Source organism: Spodoptera frugiperda, chromosome 30 (assembly GCF_023101765.2).
Source record: "Spodoptera frugiperda isolate SF20-4 chromosome 30, AGI-APGP_CSIRO_Sfru_2.0, whole genome shotgun sequence".
Taxonomy (NCBI): Eukaryota; Metazoa; Arthropoda; class Insecta; order Lepidoptera; family Noctuidae; genus Spodoptera; species Spodoptera frugiperda.
The window spans coordinates 7273311-7295168 of NC_064241.1; the positions used below are offsets into that span (position 1 = coordinate 7273311).

The 21858-nt window shown below is 33.4% G+C and overlaps 2 protein-coding genes across 4 annotated transcripts; both read left to right on the plus strand.

The window, feature by feature from the left end:
- The first annotated feature begins 17 nt into the window (after window positions 1-17).
- LOC118269658 (uncharacterized) lies at window positions 18-21220 on the plus strand. 2 transcript variants are annotated; one of them, XM_035584871.2, is made up of 11 exons: window positions 18-474; window positions 942-1034; window positions 3569-3681; window positions 6347-6431; window positions 7226-7305; window positions 7595-7735; window positions 15618-15722; window positions 17448-17580; window positions 18262-18320; window positions 18525-18854; window positions 18941-21220. In XM_035584871.2, the coding sequence occupies exons 1-11, from the start codon at window positions 374-376 to the stop codon at window positions 20221-20223; spliced, it is 2523 nt and encodes an 840-aa protein (XP_035440764.1). In that variant the 5' UTR covers window positions 18-373; the 3' UTR covers window positions 20224-21220. The 2 variants fall into 2 exon arrangements, with proteins under 2 accessions (XP_035440764.1, XP_035440765.1); XM_035584872.2 differs by lacking the exon at window positions 942-1034 and having other exon boundaries at window positions 19-474.
- LOC126912842 (uncharacterized) lies at window positions 9997-14196 on the plus strand. 2 transcript variants are annotated; one of them, XM_050707112.1, is made up of 3 exons: window positions 9997-10493; window positions 10862-10965; window positions 11722-14196. In XM_050707112.1, exons 2-3 carry the CDS (start codon window positions 10876-10878, stop codon window positions 13678-13680), a joined length of 2049 nt encoding a protein of 682 aa, XP_050563069.1. In that variant the 5' UTR covers window positions 9997-10493; window positions 10862-10875; the 3' UTR covers window positions 13681-14196. The 2 variants fall into 2 exon arrangements, with proteins under 2 accessions (XP_050563069.1, XP_050563068.1); XM_050707111.1 differs by having other exon boundaries at window positions 9997-10965.
- Window positions 21221-21858: the final 638 nt, after the last annotated feature.

A 21858-nucleotide genomic window follows, 5' to 3' on the forward strand; every position in this document is an offset into this window, starting at 1 on the left:
ACATCACTATTTTTTTTTCATCTGTGTGTCGAATTGTCGATGTCGCTGTCGATGGATGTGCTTTGCTTTCGCTTCTACTATTTTTAAAATGATATCGAAATAATCTAAATTAAACGTTGGTGATCAGTGAAATAAACTACATACTTCATTTATAATTAAAGTTACAATTAATTTAATTTCCTAAGAGATTTAACTCAGTTTATGTGGTCGCGTAGTCAAGTGCCCTACATTTCAACACTTTTTATTCAAATGGAAGAGAGTTGTGTACATATAGTGTTTCTGTTTAAGGGAGTGACTTAATGTTAGGTTTGGGATGGAATATTCGTTTAGGATATCGTCAGGTCGGTTAGGCATTGATTGAGAAACTCTTGTTATGTATACTTTAGTAGAGATAGCTCTCAGTGTAGGGGTGCTTGTGACTCTCGTTACAGCACTCGCAGTATGTGTCTGTGGCTGCAAGAATTCCAATCAAAAGTAAGTCCTTGTTTATTTACATATTTCTTCATTTTACACCATTACCATATTTAGTTATATTTCTCTGTAGTAACAACAAAATTTCACTGTAATGAGTTAGTCTTGTTAGAATTTCTTTATAAAATCAATATGTAATTTTTGTACCTAGTTTCATATTGTGACTATTTGTAAACTTATCAAGTACTTAGTTGTAATGTCTAATAATATTTTTAGCATTTTCAATATTCATACTCTTCTATAAATGTGTTTAATCATAGCAATTTAAATATTAATAAACAATACTATTTTGTAAAACATTTTAGAACTAGTTATCATTACTTAATAAAATTATTTCTTTAGATTCATTTTTATTTTGAATTCTTTACAATACTGCAAATAAATAATAAAAGTAAATATAGACAACTGACTCTAGCATTTGCCATAATTACTATAACTACTTTAAAAATAAATATTTTTATATTTAACAGAAGTGAGTTGGTTGGTATGGCCGGTGTGGTCAAAATACGTTTTGATGAGGAGGCCCCGTCTCCGACGCCTACCACTCCGGCCTCTATCAAGCGGTTTGTTATAGATCTAGCATGACCTAGACTAGACATTCCTAACTAAAGGGCTAACATAATGGTCTAGATATTTAACCAAAATTAATCTGGATTTTGAACTAATTATATTTTTTTACTGTAGCACCCTGGGTAAACTTCTAATTAGAATTTTAATTGGGATATTCTTATTAACTTTCTAACAAATTATGTTTGAATTACCTTAACAATAAATATTTAGAATTTATTTCTAGAAGATATTTTTCATATATTAAGGTCTTATTGTATACATTTAAACACCTTATATATTAATTCTGCAGGTATAGATTATAGACAGCTAGTAATATTTATGCATCTTGTTATGACAAAGATAGGCAGTTGGTCATAGATATTTCCTGAATAGGAAATTGTTATATCTAAACATTTACCTTGAATGTGCCATATTATTAACAAATTATGTACTGTGCTCGTATTCGCTAATCCACTATTTATTTAAAAGGTTTGCATGCTGTTGTACTTTTAAGATTCTTAGTTTACAAATAAGTTAAATGAACTATTGATAGGTATCTTAAAATTATTCGTAAAGGAGTCAAATTACGAAAATATTATAATAAGTAATATGTAGTGAAGTAGTATATTTATGCAACCCTTTATTACAGGGTGTGCAAGTTTTTTGGGATATTTTTATGTTGCATCTCTATTTTATTTTCTATTTCATAATAATTAACACTAACACAAAATACTTATAACACTTCAGACATTAATTTTCCTCACTTTGATCTACAAACATCTTTAAAATGGCTTACTATTATATAAAAAACTACAATGCATGAATGATAAAATAGGCTAATTGCATGTATCATTTCATCAACACACAATGTTACTTGTTAGAACATGTTAGTCATTTTCTGAATCAGCAGTGCCTTAATTGAATAGATTGTGTTTAATTCATTTCATTGTTTCTACTTCAAACTCATACCATTTATTTATGTACATTCTAATAAAAAGATAAAGACAGTATTATTGAAATTTCTTTAAATTTTGAATAGATAATAGAAATTGGAAAGTGTCCAAAATGAGTCACGTATACGAATTTACGACAGCTGACTCACAAATTTGTCGATTGCAGTTTTTTCTTTTTCAGAAGGCAAACATTATCTGTGACGAGTTTTTCGCCTCAAACTGTCGTTTCTACAATGTTATCTTACCCGTTTGAAATTTAAAATACACCATTGAATTTTAAAAATTTTTGGCAGACGAAAAATATTAAACTCTTTTATTTAGTCAAATCTCAAAGGTCTGACTACCATCCTTATCCTTCCATTACTGTGGACCGTCTATTAACCACACCGATAGTCCCAAACCTACCAAACCAAACAACTACCCAGTTATTAAATAAGTAATCAATTGGAAAAATTACCTATCTCTCAACATTTCGAAGTATCACTGGCATAACTAATTTCGGAAGATTTTCCAAGATCTTTCTGACGGCCCTTTTTTCTGAGAAATATTGTGGTTTTTCCTCAAACTATAATGGTAATTCCAGATCCTAATAGCAAATATCTACTAGCTAGGTTTACCGAAGTTACAAAGAATCCTACCTGCTTCTCTGGTTGTGTCCAAAGTGGAAGTTATTTAGTCTAAATACTGTATACCTTGTAAGTCATTAAAGACAGGTATTAAATGCATGGCTTCGAATGATGAAACTAGTGACACGACGATGAACAGTTTCCTTAAAGCCTATCGAATGACCTATGTTGGAATTCCCAATAACATACCTTATTCCAATATGTCCAAGGTGTTTTTTATATCTTCCTGGATAAACATATTACTATGTTATAACTATATTGTTAAGCTTAACTACTGCGATTTGGTTGGTACGATTCAAATCAAAATCATGTCTTCACGATTTGCTTTTTTGAAGCGATCGTTACCCTTTATTTTATGCTTTACCATGACCTAGAACTTTCGAAATGTTATAGTTCGTAACTTATAATGGAGGGTAACATTTGTAGTGACATTTTGGCTTTTACGACTCAACTCTTACGTGATGCACGCAACCTATTCTTTTGCTAATTTAGCTTTGTTTTCTGTCTCTCCGGGAACTGTCGTTTTATTAATGCTTGTTTCGGATCCCTTATGAGTTATGACTGTAACGATAGTAAGCATGCGATGCCCTACTATTTAGTTTAACAACGAGAAACACTCGTAAGTTATACAATAAGCGTTAATTGGTGGAGAGGTTCAAATATGCTAGATTCGCGGAGCAGCACTCGCGAATCTAGCAAAGTGTGAGAATTCAACGAAAATGTACATGACAACAATATTTAGCTGAATATCGATTTCTTTTTGATAAGACATTTCTACATAGAGCAGCCTATAGATTTTTAAAATACTTATAACCCAATACCTATCTAAATTAAAAGCCCATGACAATTTTGTCGGAAATAAAGCTTCTTAATAAAAATCTTAAACGGAAGTTAGTTCGACTGCCTTTAGGTATTCATTTGGGACGTTATTTTAGTATTGCTCACTTATTTGTAATGCCTCATTGACAGGGCGTCAACGCAGAACAGTCAGCGAAGTTTGCCAGAAATACCACATCCAGTGGGGAGACCAGACAGCGGCGACACTGCTTCAGAAATATATGCCACTGTGAATTTGGATGAAGGTAACGTTCTAGAATGCGAGTAATAATTAACTGCTAATTAGGTAACTACATTGCAAGACATCGATTGCGATACATTGGATTGATCGATTTATGAATCGATTAATTCTGCTCCAATGATTTAGTAACTAATATTGGTAAGGAACCTATGTCGATATTTTTTGTCAAGTGAAAATCACTAAGCAAAACTTGCCCATGAAGTTCACTAACAGATAACAACTGTCATAAGTTATTAGACAAACATGTTGCGGTGTGACCTACGAAACCTCGACACATACCTAGTTCTTCAAAGGTCGCGGGCGAAAGTATCTGCAACTAGATTTCTTTGATGTTTAGTTTTGAAACCTATGGCTGTAGTTTTAAGTGTCAACTTTACTTGCTGGGTCCTATTGTTCTTGTCGATCAGGCGTCTCTAAACTATGCATCTAAATAGTTCCATTCCTGCGTGACGTGTTAAAGTAATGTATTTTTATATGTCTATGTACACTATACAAATTATACATGTCACGTTAAAATGTTACATAGCTTGTGCGCACTTTGTTGTGTTAATTAACCATGAAGTGTATTATTTATTGTGCACTAAACACATGCAATTACAACGTACGTCCCTTCAGAACATTTACATAAATTATTTATTTATTTATTGTTTGCATTGAAGTGAAGTGCACCGCAAATAATTTATTTCTAATGGCTTTTTATTACACATTTGAGTTAACCCGAAGCGTGCTATGGATTACGAGAGAAAACGGTTACGGCTCGTAAAATATCATCAAGAAAGGGTTTTCTAAAGAAAATCTTTATGAATTAGAACGATAATGCCTACGGTCTATTGTAGTTAATTAAAATTACACCGGTATTATTATAAGGTGTCCGAAAACTGACGACTTGGGTGAAATGCTCTGAAGTGATTACAAATACGAAGAACCATAGTCTTTCATGTTTTGGCCTTGAAATCGGATTACTTACTACTTCCAAATCACCACGTAATTCATGCTTTCCTTTTCTCAATTGGCTCGCTTTTTCTAGTAATTGTATTGTACTCTATTTAAATAGAAATCTTAGTCGTCTGAAATTCCAATCGAATGTTAGAATTTACCTAAACCGTTAATTTATGGACGATATATGATTTTGATTATTATTTAATATTACCTTAATTCCCAATTTAATTAAGAAATAAGTATAAAATATTGGCAATAAAACTGCGGATTATTCTCCAATCGAACAGATGGCTGCTGTGGGTTATAAAAGGAACCAGTTTAATGCAGCCCATATAATTTATTCATTAATGCAGACGTGATCAGGAGTGGCGCATTAGATTTTAATTCAATGGCTGTATTTAGATACTTTCCTGTCCTTTATGAATCAGATTATAAAATAGAATTCAATCCTTGTTAGCCTCGTCGTAGACTAATAAAAAGGTAATAAAATGCTTGAACAAACTGATACTATAGTCTCTTTAACCCAGTTTTGTTGAGCTTCAGGCTTATTTATTGATTGCTGCTGTATTACGCTCTTGTTCTACTTTTAAGGTTTAAAGGCAGAAATTTTAAGAAAAGAGTGTATTTCTTTTTAAAAGGCCAGCAACGCACCTGCGCCTCCTCTGGTGTTACGGGTATTCATGGGCGGTGCTGATTGCTTACCATCAGGTGATCCGTCTGCCAGTTAGCCTCCTATTCCATAAAAATGGGAGTAAGAAATGAGGCAGCAGTGAGGAAAAAAGAGATGCAAAGAAAAAATCCAAAAGCTTTGATTACTGCCTTTTATATTTCTATCAGGTCGTACATAAGCCGGTTTTTTCCCTAATCGTACCTTATCTACACTCAAATGTCCCTACATAAATATGAACATAGTCCATATTATGATTCAAGGAAAATAGACGACATTAATAAATTTTACTTCATGCAGTTCATACTCGTTACGTGTCCACTATAAATAATTATAATTTATTTATTTTCCTTTGTACCTTTTATCAATCTGTGATGTTTATTTTCCTTTGTTTATAAGCATAAAAACAATAAATAATACGTAGCAAAATATTATCCTAGTTTCTGTAATAAATCTATTTATCTATGTCTAGTCCAGTAGGAATTTCAATTCATAAAAAAATATCAATATAAAAAGTTACGTGCCTAATTTATAATCTCTTGAAATATATTCTAGATCTAGCGATCCAAAGCGATTACCTAGGTAACAAACGAGTAGGTGTCCATAATGCGCTGTATTTATGACACCTGCACTTATTACCTACATTATTGTGTTATAGTTGGTACAAGTTCTATAAATACAAGACCTATTTCCTCTACTTGGGTTACCTACATGAAAATAATAACCATTTTAATTCATCAAATAAAATTGCCGCTGAAGGAAAATTATAATTATCTCTACATTAAGTATAGTTAGATTTCCTTACAAATATTATACAACCAAGGCCTTCCATTTGATAAAATGCCCGCATAACTGCATGATTATCAATCTTTTAAAACACGTAAGGCCTTAAAGCTATTTGTGGCTACTGTTTGGTAGTAGTCCATTCATCAGATCGTAGATACGATCTCAACATTATCAGTTCAAAGATCCAATATCGTTCAAAAGGGCCGCTACTCGGAACTGGTGATAATTAATTTGTAATCAGTGCATGTTTTCACTAATCACTGTTGTTTATCTGCAGGTAATAAAACGGTAGCGACTGCATCTACGAGCCGGGACCACCCCTACGAACATGCCTACGCTAAAGTACAGAATGAAAGCCATATGTTAGTATAATTATTCATTAAAGCTGCATTTCTCTTTTGTTTCAAAGAAGCAGGGGTGTCAAAAAAGCATTTAGTACAAAAAAGCATTTAGTAGAGTTCATCAGTGAATTTAGGTGCTCGTTCTATATTGTAGCTTCGAATGGAGAAGAACGAGCAAGAAACTCCTTTCGTTACTCTCTTAAACATATATGTATATGTTTTACAATCTCATAGTTACATTATCCAATCTAAGATTGTACATATATGTGAAGACAATTCAGGAAAACTGAGAGACGCAACACAATTGATAGAATCCACTAGGTGGCTTAATTTATAGTGAAGTGCTCATGCATTCCCCATTAATTTAATTAACCCCATAGAATAAAGAGCAAAACCATTCCTGAACAATAACACAAATCTCTGAGAATTTCAATTAAATGTCACGTCAGTTCCATTTATGGATTCCATTAAATCTAAACTAATATTATAAAGCTGAAGAGTTTGTTTGTTTGTTTGAACGCGCTAACCTCCGGAACTACTGGTCCGATTTGAATAATTCTTTTTATGTTGGATAGTCCATTTATCGAGGAAGGCTATAGGCTATAAAACATCACGCTATGACCAACAGGAGCCGAGCAGAGCGGGTGAAACCGCGCGGAAGTAGCTAGTTATTAATAAAATAAAAGATTTTTATAAAATTTAATTGTGTTCTCGTTATAATTATATTATCAGGTGTAAGTGATTAAACGCGCCTGCATGTAAGACGTACGTTGGTTTTTTTACCATATAAAATACGGTTTTATCTTATTTTGCAGTCTTGTTGAAGTAACTACGGACCAAACACCTGAACGAGAAATTCAAATCGATGAGCGGGAAGTGGGGCAAAATCCAGCAGGTATGTATGATTCATTAAATCATGATAAAGAATATATGATAAAGGAAAAATTGCATAAGTCATTAGGTAATTTGTGAACAACAACACGGTGGCGCAAATACAAATCACATCTAATTACAATAATTATCTAAATTACGGACTGTTCTAAGAATCAGTTATTATCACGTATATTCGTATAATGATCACAAACAAGATCAAATCTATAATTTTAATCTAGATCTTAATCGTAATTGGAATAAGTAGCATTATTGTATGCTGTCAGTCTCCGAATGTTGTTTTTTTTTTTTAGAATCGGTGGTAATATCGGCGTCGGTGGCGATAAGTGGGCAACTGCCTTCGAGCCAAGAGCTTCCTTACATCACGCCGCCCTCTCCTCGACCGAATACTGACAACACCACACACTTTAGCGGAGATTCCACTGATTCAGCAAGTATGTTAGAAAATAACTTATTCATAATTATAACTAACGGAACCGGCGAATATTGTGGCGCCTTGAAAAATTTGCTTCTCTCCTCTATTCTTTTGAGACTTTATTCCTAATGATGAACTTAGAATCTATTCTGCTTTGGTTATTTTAATCGATTACTGGTTTGGTGTTTAGTTTAACTTGAGTAAAAGTTGATGCAAACAATTACAAATGTGTGCTGCGACGCATGTCAAGTAAACTGTCAAAGTAAAGCTATAGAAAAATTGGTCTAAATTCTTAGGTCAATATTCGCATTCGCGCATATCGTTGGCGAATATTCGCACTCGTCTAAAATATGACATTAGTTACATCCCTAATCTCTAGTAACGCAAATTCCCGTCCGAATATAAGTAAGAGTCACAAATTGACAAATACTGTTTCTTTCAGCTAAACATTTTTTTTGTGATCGCATTATTAGATTTTTTTGTGAATGCATTATTAGATATGAATTCGTGCGGATAATTAGTGCAAAATTGTTCGTGATTCATGATATCATTAACAAATTGCCTTAATGCATTTTACAATTTAATTATACATAGTACCTACTTCTCGAGGTACTTTTTTTTAGAGATCAGTCAATATTCAGTTTTCCGCCAGTTGCCTGATGTCCATGTAGATTTAATCATAGGAACACTAAAATTCCATTATTAAATGATTAGATTTGAGGCGCAGATATATCAAAAATATCTTTAAAAACTTGATATTCGAAAATAAACCTTAAAATGTAGTGTTAAAGACATTTTTCTTGTGGTATTCATAATGGCAGTTGAATTATGACATTTTAATTTAGTGAAGAATTTATGTCATTAGTACCGGGAAATCGATGCATCTAATTTGATAATTTTGTATGATGACAAAAATATTGATAGATTTATCAATAGTTACTATTCTATTATCTTCTGAGGACTTAGTACGAGTTTGTTTTACGTTTGACGATATTAGTATGAGTTTGCTTTACGTTCAAAATAATCGAAACGGGAGTGCGTTCGGCGCTCTGATTGGCCGGCTCGTAAAAACCAACCAATCAGAGCGCCGAACGCGCACTCGTTTCGATTATTTTGAACGTAAAGCAAACTCATACTAAGGTACTGTTTTAGTTAGTAACAACTTATGAAAACATTAAATTATGTTGAATAATTGATTACTGATGGCATGTCAGTAGGTATCCGATTTTAATGCTATACTTTAATTCTAGAAGAGATCAATTATTATTATGGTCAACAGTTTACCTTGAACTGTTTTGTCCTGTGTTCTATTGTTATTTTGAGATCTTCAATACTAGCAAAAATTTTGGAATTGAGTCCTTAACTCCACTTGCGCAGTGATTGCCGTATGGAACAATTTTGTGTGGGTCCGCTTGTGATATGTATTGCATATGACGTAAGCTGCTATCTTGCATACATACTGTACCTACAACATCTATTAATACCATATATGCAAGCAAGAAATTAATCTCTACCATGTGCTGTACCAAATCCAAACAAATTCCAACCATAACAACTGTTCCATAAGACTGCTAATCTAACTTCAATTAAGAACATGTGATTACTGATATCTTCAGACGCTCAATCACTATAATCTATCAGTTATTGACCCTGTAGGTTTTACTCCAATTTTATGTTATCTATATTATGCATTATTTATTACAATAGATAGGTAAGGTATTTAGTGACTTCATTTCTATTTTACGTACGTTAACAAATCTTGTAGGAAAAACCTTTTACGTTATGCACTTTTAAATTAAATTCTCTGATAACATGTTTAATGTACTTTTACTTTTTGTTTTAGAACTTTACCGTTTGTTGTTGCACTAAAAACCCTCAAAAACGCTTTCTTGTACCAAAAATATTATGTAATGAGGACTTATTATGAAAAATTATATTTTTGCGCACACCAGATGGCGCTTATGTAGGTAGCGTTAGGTCTTGTTTGTTAAATCACTGTAAGTAGCTGAATTTAATACCAAATGGTTTCGACACCAGCAATTTATACTACGCTAACTCAAAAAAGCGTACTTTACAGTAGAGGCGTTTAAAGGGAAAAACGTGATAACTTTTACATTAATTAAGATACTTTTTTGAAATTTGGTATGCTTAATATTTAATTTATTGATTGTAATATCTCATATTTATATTTCCTTAATTATTTCTATTTTTTGATTTAGCGCAAGTTAGCCGTATATAAACGTAATTCATCAAAAAAATGTTACATCTTATACCTACACGTCTAACTTATGTTAGCGTAGTGTAGTACGGGAGGTCGTAGTGCATGATCAATCATCTGATGCATATTTCAATATTTTTATAAAGAACATGTACTTACTTACAAAAAGAATAGTCAACGTACCATTAATAAACTAATTAATACGTTAACACATGAGTATTTACTATGTAAAAGTCGCTAAGTCGTTCATTTTACAAACGAACAAGTCGCTCGTTTAAAAAAAAAAGATGTAACACAAAATTTACGAATTCTGACCTTTTACAATAAAACGCATTAAACGCACGCAAGATTAGGTAGAATTCAACAGCCGTCTCGATTACGTCAAAATCGAGCGAGATACGCGATCGGTCTTCTCTTTTCAATAAACAGGATTGGACAGGACGATTCCAATAAATGGCGTGATTTAGTGATGAACCGGCAGTGACTGAAAGTGGGAGTGTTGTTCTGTGGTGTATGTAATGGTGGTGTAACACGAAATAAATCTGTTTTTGACTAAAAGGTAACTATGAAAGTTTACAATTAGTTTTATAATAAAATGCATGATCTTTGAGATACTTCGTTTTTTAGAAAAATAATTTGATGATGATTTGAATTAATTATCTTTTGTTTTAAAAATGTAGTATGTTTGAAAAATTATAACGTAATACTTCAGTTTAATTTTTAAAAATACGTCTTTTTCATTGGAGTAATTGAGTAACCATCGCTTTATTGTAAAACATAAACAGTAGCTAAAGTACGATTCTGATTTACTTTTTATTATTTACGCGAATAGCAAATTGTATGAAAATGTTTAACGTTAATGCTGTTTATTCGAAAATAAAATGTTCAAATTATAATTTACAACCATGTTCGTCTTTAACTTTTTAGGTTATTATAGAACAATGGCGTCATCTTGGAGGTCCCGTAGAATCCTAGGTTTGGTTCAAACTGGAAATAACCAAGAACTCGACCACATAATTAGTCACGATGAGGTAAATAATTATAATTATCATAGCCAATCCTTACGGGTTCGAAATACGAGAAATTAAAGTTTTTAGCTGTCATTTAAGATACTAGTTTTGGCCTTTATTGTTACTTGCAATCTATAATCTAACTAATAATAATAAAATAGATACCTACATGCTAATATTAAATTGGTTACTTAATCACCGCAAAACTACTAAACGGATTTAGATTGAAATTAATACAGGGGTAGATTAAAGTCTGTTTATTTTTATCTCCAAATTCCTATGGAAACAGATACAGCGCGGAGTGGACCTACTTCAGGGTGCCGCTAGGAAAATTGTAAAAATTTTAGTTACCTTAATTTATATTTAATAATTGCCTGTTGATGATGAATTGAACTAATAGCTTCTAAGTCATAAATAACTACTCTAGAGTCTTTGGTTATATTTTGACGATCGGCAACTTTTTCAGCACGACTCAAGGTTTTCTCCTGCATATGTTTACAATATTTATCTTCCAAAACTTGTTTCTGTTCAACATTTGAGTTGTGGTATGATGTGCATAGATCACATTGATCTTTCTTTGGTTGGTAAAATCCTAAATTGAATTCAGTGTTAAAAATTTTGTAATATGCCATATAATTACCTACTTCCCTGTTACTATTACTTTGCTGTGCAGCAAAATCATTGTATAAATCCTTAATAGTCTTTTCACCGCGAATTATTGCCTGTTGATGATGAATTGAACTAATATTGATATTAGTTTCGTCATTTTTATTTCAGACCAGAAGTGAATATCATATAGATATCGAAAATCAGGAAAATCTATCTCCAGAGTTTGGGCCGATGCCAATAACAGCTGAAGAGCCAAAATCTGATTTGAAACAGGATTCACCTACTGTCACAAAAATCGTTAGCCTAGTACCAGATTATAGCAGTGATTCAACCGTGAGTGAAAATATTGATAGTATACACGTAAACAACAATGCCGAGCCTGCTGATTACGACTCTCAAATTTTGCCGATCTCAGGCAATAATACTCAACGTTCTCGATCCTCCAGTTCATCTTCATCATCTAGTTCCACTTCTTCTAGTTCATCCTCATCTTCATCAAGTTCTTCAAGCTCCAGTGATACTCCAGAAGTTAATGACGATCAACAAATTATTCAGCAAAGAGCGAGTCGACATAAGAACAGCGTGCCTCATTATAATATTTCCCCTATTTACTCAGATGAAAGTGACATTGATCTCAGCGACGATGATCCTACCATAGATTTTAATTCAATACCTAGAAAGCACATTAGGAGACAGAACTTTCTCTTTGAAGGATCAACTTTAGATTCTTCTGACTTCAATAGCGAAACAAATAATAGTCGTCGAGGACGCAAGAGATCACGAAAAATTGAGAAGTGGCAGCAAGTGCGATCGAAGCAACTCCGCAATAGAGGCAAATCGTATGTCTCGATGTCAAAAAGACGTAAAACTATTCCAGCTCGATTTATAAAAGACGCATGTAACGAAAACTGTAAATTAAAGTGTAAAGATAAGATCGATGATGAGGGGAGATACCATTTATTTAGCTCCTTTTGGGACCTAGGGAGCTTAGTTGCACAGAGGGCCTATTTACGAACGTGTATGGAAGATATTACCCCTAAATATAAATACACTAATTCTCAAAATCCCAGACGTCCAAACAAAGCTTTTTATTATATTTTAAATTATAATAATAAAATAAGAGTATGTAAGACTTTTTTAAAAAATACACTGTCTATATCCGAAAGAATGATTTTCACGGTGCAATCTAGAATGAACGATGGTTTTATGCTTGATGACCTAAGAGGGAGACATAATAATCACAACAAACTTAATCCGCAGTTACTAGATGACATTCGAAAACCAAAGCTAGAATCACATTATGTTCGAGCTTCGACGTCAAAGCAGTACATTGGCGGTGATAAGACTATTAAGGATTTATACAATGATTTTGCTGCACAGCAAAGTAATAGTAACAGGGAAGTAGGTAATTATATGGCATATTACAAAATTTTTAACACTGAATTCAATTTAGGATTTTACCAACCAAAGAAAGATCAATGTGATCTATGCACATCATACCACAACTCAAATGTTGAACAGAAACAAGTTTTGGAAGATAAATATTGTAAACATATGCAGGAGAAAACCTTGAGTCGTGCTGAAAAAGTTGCCGATCGTCAAAATATAACCAAAGACTCTAGAGTAGTTATTTATGACTTAGAAGCTGTTTTACAGTGTCCGAGGGGTAATACTTCCGCTTTCTATTATAAGTCTAAACTAAATAGCTATAATTTGACGTTGACAGAGCTACTAAATGGAGATAAAAAAGCATATGACAATGTTCACTGTTTCTTTTGGACTGAAGTAGACGCTAAACGAGGTGCTAACGAAATTGGCTCTTGCATTTGGGAATATTTACAAAATCTGTGTGCAGAAGATGAAGAACCGAAACAAATTATATTTTACTCAGACAACTGCTGTGGGCAGAATAAAAATAAATATATCGCCACATTATATTTGTATGCCGTAACTAATTTAAATATTTCCAGTATAACACATAAATTTATGATAAGGGGACATACACAGAATGAAGCAGACAGTGTGCACAGCCTAATAGAAAGAGAGGTAAAGAAAAACTTAAAAGCAGGTCCAATTTATAGTCCAGACCAGTATGTTACCCTTATTAAAAATGCAAAAAAAAAGTAAACCTGCAATAAATGTTCATGAAATGACCTTTGAATCTTTTATCAACTTAAAGTCTCTTCAAGAGCAGTGGGGTTACAACTTTACTGTAGACATAGATGGGAAAACCGTAAATTGGAATGATGTAAAGGTTTTGCAGATGGTGAAATCAGAACCATTTCATTTTTATTATAAGACTTCCTACAGTGATACTAATTTTAAACAAGTTGATATAAGAAACAAAAGAAAAAAATGGACCCAATAACTGCAATTACTCTGGATAAAGCATATAGCCAAAGACAACAGTTAAGTGAAAATAAGAAAAAAGATCTAAAAGAACTACTAACTAAGAAATTGATTCCCTCCTTTTATGCAAGTTTTTATAATTCGATTGTTTAGTATTGATTCTACTTATTTTATTTAAGAATGATAAATACTGTTTTTTTAGAAAGTGTAATAATATTACACACAATTATGTGTATTGCCACAAATTAAGTTCCTTTCTGCCAAAGTATGCTTATTTTTTTTAATAAGGTTAGATTGTGGGTGATACTTTTAACTAAGTAATTAACATTTAATAACTAAGCATTTAACAAATTATTTTTGTTTTTTGTATAAAACTAGAAACAAATAATATTTGTAGTCGAAAGGTTAAACTGAAAGAAAGAATTATTATATGATAACTGTCAATTTTTTAAGTAAAGATTACTTTTTTTATTACATTATTATTATTATGTTAGTACTTAGTTAAAAACTAAGTTTTAAGTTTAAAACTTTTGGAAGTAAATTATTAGACTGATTGTTTTTTAAGCTAAGTTTACTTTGACATAATTACTTAATTAATGTGTTACATTTGAATCTCAGCTTGTGATAATGCATAATGCAAGACTGACTTGCTCATAATTTGATAATTATTTAATGATTATAAAGTATTTAACTGTGAGATATTATTTTGTTGAAATATTGTGTAAAACTTAGGTAGTGATTATTTGTTTTTTTTTTAATTAGTACTAGATTGCCTATAATCTAGGTTCCAAAAGGGAATCATCAACATTAAAATTTATGTGGTAATTAATAATAAAATTTATTATTAATAATTTTTTGTATTATTTTCTTAATAAAAATATAATAATTTTTTGTATTTCTTTTTTTACAAAATGATGCAATAATACATAAGCCAATATTATCATATTTTGATTAATAATAAAACGAAGTATTTTGGAATATATTTTAATATCTCTTGCTAATTTATACAAAAGAGAATTATTTAGAACTGTTGCATGTCTTTTTCGTCTACTAACTAGATTTTTTTTGCATAAACTGATTTAACTCAAAACCTTTTTTTTGCTTCAATTTTTTTAAGGTATAATAGATAATTAAGATAAAAGTAATCATTTATATTAAAAGACCATAGTTTTGTCAATTAAAATCAGTAGTTAAATTATCGAAACACTAGTAAGTGGTTACTAGTACTTTGATTCAAAGACAAGTCGGAATAAGTTGAAAACTTTAATCGCCGATTCCCATAAGTTGTAGTTTTTGAGTTACATCTTTTTATTTTTAAGGGTGCGAAGTATACACACGAACGCACTAAACTACGCTAACTATGAGTTAGTACAGTGTTGCACGGACTTTGACCAAAGTGATCGTCGCGCACACTCCGCTATTAATAGTTGGCGTAATATAAATCGAGTGATTTCAAAAAGTACCTTTACTTAGCGTTTTATAAGATTTGTAACTTTCTTATTTTTGCATATTTCTTCTCAATTTTTTATGACGTATATATTAAGCAACTTGGCATAAAAAAACGTTTTTTCCATATTTCGAGTTAGCGTACTATAAATTGCTGGTGTCGGTTTGACTATATAAAAAAAAACTCGACGGACCATCCAATTTATCATCATTGGGTTACAAATTACAAATAATATAAGACGGGTCAATAATACATTATTTCTTTACAGAGGGTTACACAAGCATCTCAGTGCGTGAACCACTGAGTAACATTCGCGCTCAAAGTAGCAAGCCACCATCACAGCCCCACTATGCCACCGTATCTGATGATTCCGGTAAGTTCACAAGCTTGTTGTTAATGTTTTACATCAGAATTTAACGCGTATGTACCTATATTATAACGACTTCTTTATTTTTTCCTCGGATCTTTTGGGTCTTTCCCAATTTGATTCTTTTTTCGATTTTGGGTATGGATATTTCGTAATTTTCAATCATAGCATCCTTTTTGCAAAATATAAATCGTTGCTCCTCACTTTTATTTTCTCCTGTGCCCTGGGTGCGTTTACAAATATACACCTTCAAGTGCACATGACACCCAGACCCTAAACTATAATTAGGGGATCACACAAAGAGTTGCTTCGTGCGGAAATCGAATGAAAATACACGGCAGCCAGTTGCTCAGCCACGGTCTCAACCGTGCAGTCAAAATGCTTTTCCATCAGTTGTTTTTAACCAACATTTCTTGGAAGTCGCGAGAAACGAAGGAAGTATAAGTACACGTCACGAAACTTAAAGCAGTTAATCCTGTAATACCTATGTGATACAATTAAAAAATTAAAGCAACATCATTAATCTATGCAACTAGCTATCACATTGTCTAATTATCCAGCTATCTAATCTATGTATTATAAAATTGTTATCAATTAAAAGAAATTTTTCATAGTGCGATTACGTTACTCTATATCTGTACAATGGGTTTCCCATCTTCCGGTGTCATACAAAACAATGGATAATTTCTAAGTACTTAATCAGTTTTAATTACTTACCTATAATAGTTTTCTTGATAATTTTTACCCACGATTATTAACGTCACATCTGTTGTTCCTAGAAGAGATAGGTGGGAGTGTAGGCTTAATTACTTTAATCTCATACCTAAATACGTGAAGAATGTTTCACCAGTTATTATGATAAAATTTCAAAACTAAATTATCGCGCTATCTTTGTCTTTTTGTACTAACTGACCACCGTACTTCATGCTGCCTAAAACATTATTTTCTCACCTTTTAAACCCCTGCCTGGACTTCTACAAATAATTCAAGACTCAAAATTTGCTTAATCGTTCCAGCCGTTCTAAAGCTTTAGCGAGACTAATTAACAGATTTTTTTTTATATTGATTTGTTATGACAAATATTCTTACTCTTATAAGTTACTCTTATAAGTAACTCTTATAAGTTCCACATAATAGAAGACTAGATTATATTCTTTCTTAAAGTCGTAAAACAAATAATTGTCTATTGCAATTATTATTATTGTCATCAATCATTTTTGATATCAATCTGTCATGGCGCCTAACGTTTGAATGTGTTGATATGAGAGATTTTAAACACCAATAATTACTTATTATGATCGTTATCGTTAAAATAACATTGTTAGAATGTCTATCAATCGACGCGACAAATTAGGTTATGCATTTCTGATTAAATTGAAATGTAACACTAATGGTTTAAGGTCGAAATTCCGTTGTTTGTAATTTTCTTTTTAGTTTATTGAATTCTTTAATTCAAGTTGAGTTAAATAGAAAGGTGCTGAGTAGCAAAATCTTGCTATAATGCTAATTCTAAATATTATGGTAGGCCATAAATTGCTAGTTTCTCTCCGCTAACATTTTTATACTTATTGTTGTTTTCTCTTGACTCATTCACTCTATTGACTCATCTTGTACCTATAAATAAAAAATACAATGTATTTGTAAAGCTATGTCAAACATTGCGGAACTAAAGAAACTTATTCTACAGGCATTGAACCACCTTAAAAATAAATATGAATATTTAATTTCCAGACGAGATGTATGCAGCGATTGAGGAGGCGAGCGTTGGCGAGGGTTCGGACACGTACGCGCAGATCGCAACCGAGCCACGTCGTCGGGACCCCACGCCAGACCTACTGCATACCGACCCCACGCACGTTGCTAGGTAACCGCTCATTTTAATAACAAAACTATATTTTGTAAAAAGAGTATCTTTACACCTACCATTCATAGTGCTGAAAAGATTAATAAAAAAATTTAACAATCCAGTCAGATTGCGAATTTCAATATCGATAATCGTTTCTCGATTATCACTTATCGATGATAGTAAGAAATGCGAAATATAGTTAATAACGAATTATTCTTCACGCATTGGTTTGAGGGATAGAACCTTTTGACTCGGACACCACAAGCGGCTGCTTAGTGACGAGCTCCCTTATCAATATGTCAAAACATTTAGATTAATTCTAGGCTTTGATTGGCTGTCTGTTGATAAATAAACAAATAAGTACCTATTGACAGTTCGTTATCAAACTTTTGTGTTGATTCTACCTTTAAAAAATTCGGGTGCCGTAATCTGAAATCAGTGATTGCCGTAAGCTGTAGTATCCGGCCGCCACATGTTCGAAATTCTTTATAATTATCTATTTATTAACAAAAACAAACTTTGCAAAGGTTTTCCCCCTTTGCACTTTAAGTTTTACTTATGACATCATCTTTGTGGTTAATTAATTCTTAGTATTACACTGAAATTACAGTGAAATACAGTTCTGTTTGTATTCCTGAAGAGGTAACTAGAGTGGTTAAATATGCAGTTTTCTTGTAATATTTTTTGTGATTTGTTCAGACGAAGTGCGCCTCCGGACGTCGGTGCATCAACGGCGAATGCTACGCACTCTAGACAAGGTAACTTATCAGTTTCACGTCACATTTTTATAATGTATTCTATATTTAAAACTTAATTTATGTCATGTTGTCATATCGTGGCAGGCAAATGTTTATGTTTTTATATATTATATATGTGTAATACTTTTCGAGTCAGTTATTTGCATTGACGGATTTTAAATAATATCTTTTCCCTTTACTAAAATAAATGAAATGTCCCATCAGCGTCTTCCTCATCATGCTCGAATTCGACGGGTGCGCTGGGCTCCCCGAAGCCAGAGAAGCGTCAGGCCAACTCGCCATTACCTCCGCCACCGCACGTCGGCTCGCACGGGGCCGCGCATGTGACGTCACATGTCACGTCGCACGTCACGTCGCACGTCACGGTGCACGCCGCCGCGCACTCCGCGTCACACGCACCGTCACACAGCGCGGCACACGGCGCGGCACACAGCACGACACACCCCGCGCCGCACGCGACATCGCACGCCGCGCCGCGACAGCCCGCCATCGAACAGGCTCTCGCACAGCGACACCAACGGATGTCTAGCACAGGTACTTAAACATTATTTTAACTAAACTGTAGCTTCATACACACAATCTTTCTACTTTTACTACTTAAACACTTTTTATGTTCTCAGGTGACCTACATTTCAACCATGACAAGTTACGACGGAGTCTCAACGAGAAACACCAACGAAACAATAGTTGCGTAAGCTCATCTGATTTCTACGGCTGCAATTACCCCGTAGAGAAACATCGCTTTAGTTCTGGGGACTTGATCAGGCCACTTGTAGCCAGAGAGCTTAACTTTGACATCGACCAGCGCGATAGTCAAACTGACAACCTGTACAACTCTATTGATGGTCCAGGCTACAGTGACTACTCTTCGGCAGATGCCAACACCAGTTTGAATTCAGATCATCGCGTAACTGAAAGTCCTTCACGCAATGTTGAGGAAATGTATGCTAAAGTTATGAAGAAAGCTAAAGGCAGAACCGAAGAGACCGTAAGGCGTTCAAAAGATTTCACAGGAGCTGACGGTGAGCCACACACATCGAAATTCCGAGGGGATGATCCTGGTTACGAGACCATCGATCGGAAAAAGTCAATAAACCATGGATATGAGACTATCGCGCATAAAGAGCGGAAATCATCACAGAGTCAAGATCCAGGATACGAAACTGTGAAGGACATAAACAAAGCAGGTCCTACCTCAAACTTTACAAACAACAATTTACTGAAGCTGAATCACCTGGCGATGGACAGTGGGCCTAATAGCATTGTAAGCAGTGACGCGGGGTATGAGCATATTTCTAAGACTGATAATAATGCTTCCGATTCAGACCCCAACTATGAAGTGCTGAGGAACCAGCCGCCCACGCCACCTTATGCAACGATTGCACCAAACTACAAAGTACAGCCAACATATTCCACGGTTAACAAAAAGCCCAATAAGTACAACAATTGGCCTGCTAATAATAACGATGAACCCACCTTAGAACCAAATTACGAGTCGATGCCGCATGATCCCCTATACAACACTGGTAGTGAATCGGACCCCAATTATGAGTCCGTTCGTCCCAAAGACCCTAATTATGAGAGTGTGAGTACGCAAGATCCGAACTACGAGTCATTAAGGTGTAAGGATCCAAAGTACGAGTCGGTTCGATCGAAAGACTCAAAGTATGATTCAGTGCGCTCCAAAAAGGATCCGAATTACGAAAGCGTAAAGTACTTTGAGCTGTCAAAGAAAGACCCGCCTTATGAAAAAGTGAATAATGAAGCGTCGGGGAGCGCCAGTGTGGAGAGGTCGGATTCCGCGGCGGGATATGAGAAAATTAACGTACCAAACAGAAGCGAGCCGAAAAGCAGTATTAATAACGGAGGCGACGCCACCGTCAGTGATTACTTTCAAGTGTAAATGTGTAAAACAAGAATATTATATATGACTTTGTTTATGAACAATGTAACAGGAAATTGAGCTATTAACATGAATATTTTATTAACAGTATTCACGTAGGATTTTGAGATTGAGTGCTTTTTATTTATTTATTAAAATATTTTAGGGACTGTTTACAGCACCTCAATGTTAGATATAATAAGTAATATCTTCCTTAGGTATCTGTGATATAATATGTATGTTATAAAATTTTTGATTTTTGTTTTTATTTCCATAAGATTTTTATATGAGCATTGATAGACATTATGTTATTCTGAAGACGAGAATAATTTGTTACGAAATCTCCATTTAGTAATGTGTTCATAAGTGTGATTATTTTCTACACTTTGATATTATGCTGATGAAATGAATGCGTGTGTTGTAAATTGCATGTACAAAATGTAGATTGTACATATTTTTTTAATTTTAGGTAATTTATGACTAACTTTATTATGAACTCTTTTTTATTATAGAGTGGATTGACTTCGCGTTGGTCACGGTTGTCTTTGGAAGTGTATAACTCGTTTTAAATGAAGGAGCATACAAACGGGTTAATAAAAAGGTGTCGTAAAATTAATTGAAGATATCAAACTAACAATTTTACTAACACTTGAGTTTTCTAATTTTTTAAGTTTTAATTTTTAAATATCATTCCAGTCAGTAATGTGGTGCTTTTATTTAACCAACGAATGGTACTCTAAGTTTAATATAAACTAAGTAATAAATTAACTGATTTTAACCCTTAATTTGGCACCGATAAAAATATTCAAAATATATGAATTTGACAAATGTATGGCTTCGGGGGTATCTTATAACGTCCTAGAAAAATGAAAAAAAAAATCTACAATAGCCCACTGTTGGGAAAAGTGGTGTCCGTCACAGCGGACATTGCCAATTACTGAGAAATTAATGGTCAGATTTATATGTTCGCTGAGGCGGACACTGCCAAATTACGGAAAATAAAAACCATAATTATTTTTATGTTTTTTTTTAAAGACAAACACAAAAACGAACATTTTAGTACGAATTGATAAATGGTACATAATACATACATTTTTGTGACCAATAATCAAGAAAAGAAGGCATTACGACATGATTACAACAATACCCCTAAGAACATGGATAGCTAAAAAGTCTCTAAATTCTTCGTCGGTTAGTTGAATTGACTTGCCGGTTTATTGATCTGAATATAAGTTGGTCTGCTCTATAATACTAGTAAGAATAGTAAAAGAAATTCAAAGGTGAATCATCTTCTGGCAGATCTATGTATTTATCATCCTCACCCTCTTCTATTGTCGCTTGGTCTGTCTGCTACAATTTTTTGGCGTTTTTTGTTCTTTTAGCTTGGACTGTGGGTGCCTAGATCTTGTTTTTCGGGGTACTAATAAAGAAGCTATTGGTGTTATAGGCGTTGCATGCAATGAAGGAATACCAGATAGGGATGGAACATTTTCATAAATGGAGTTGGCAATTTCACGGACGTCAGAATCTGGTATAATATCAGCATCTTCAGAGTTTAATTCTTCATCGGATGTATAGTGTTAGGCTAGCAAGGGAAGATGCAATTGATGGTGCAGGAAAAGACAGCGGGGTGGAAGAATTAGTACGTGCATCATG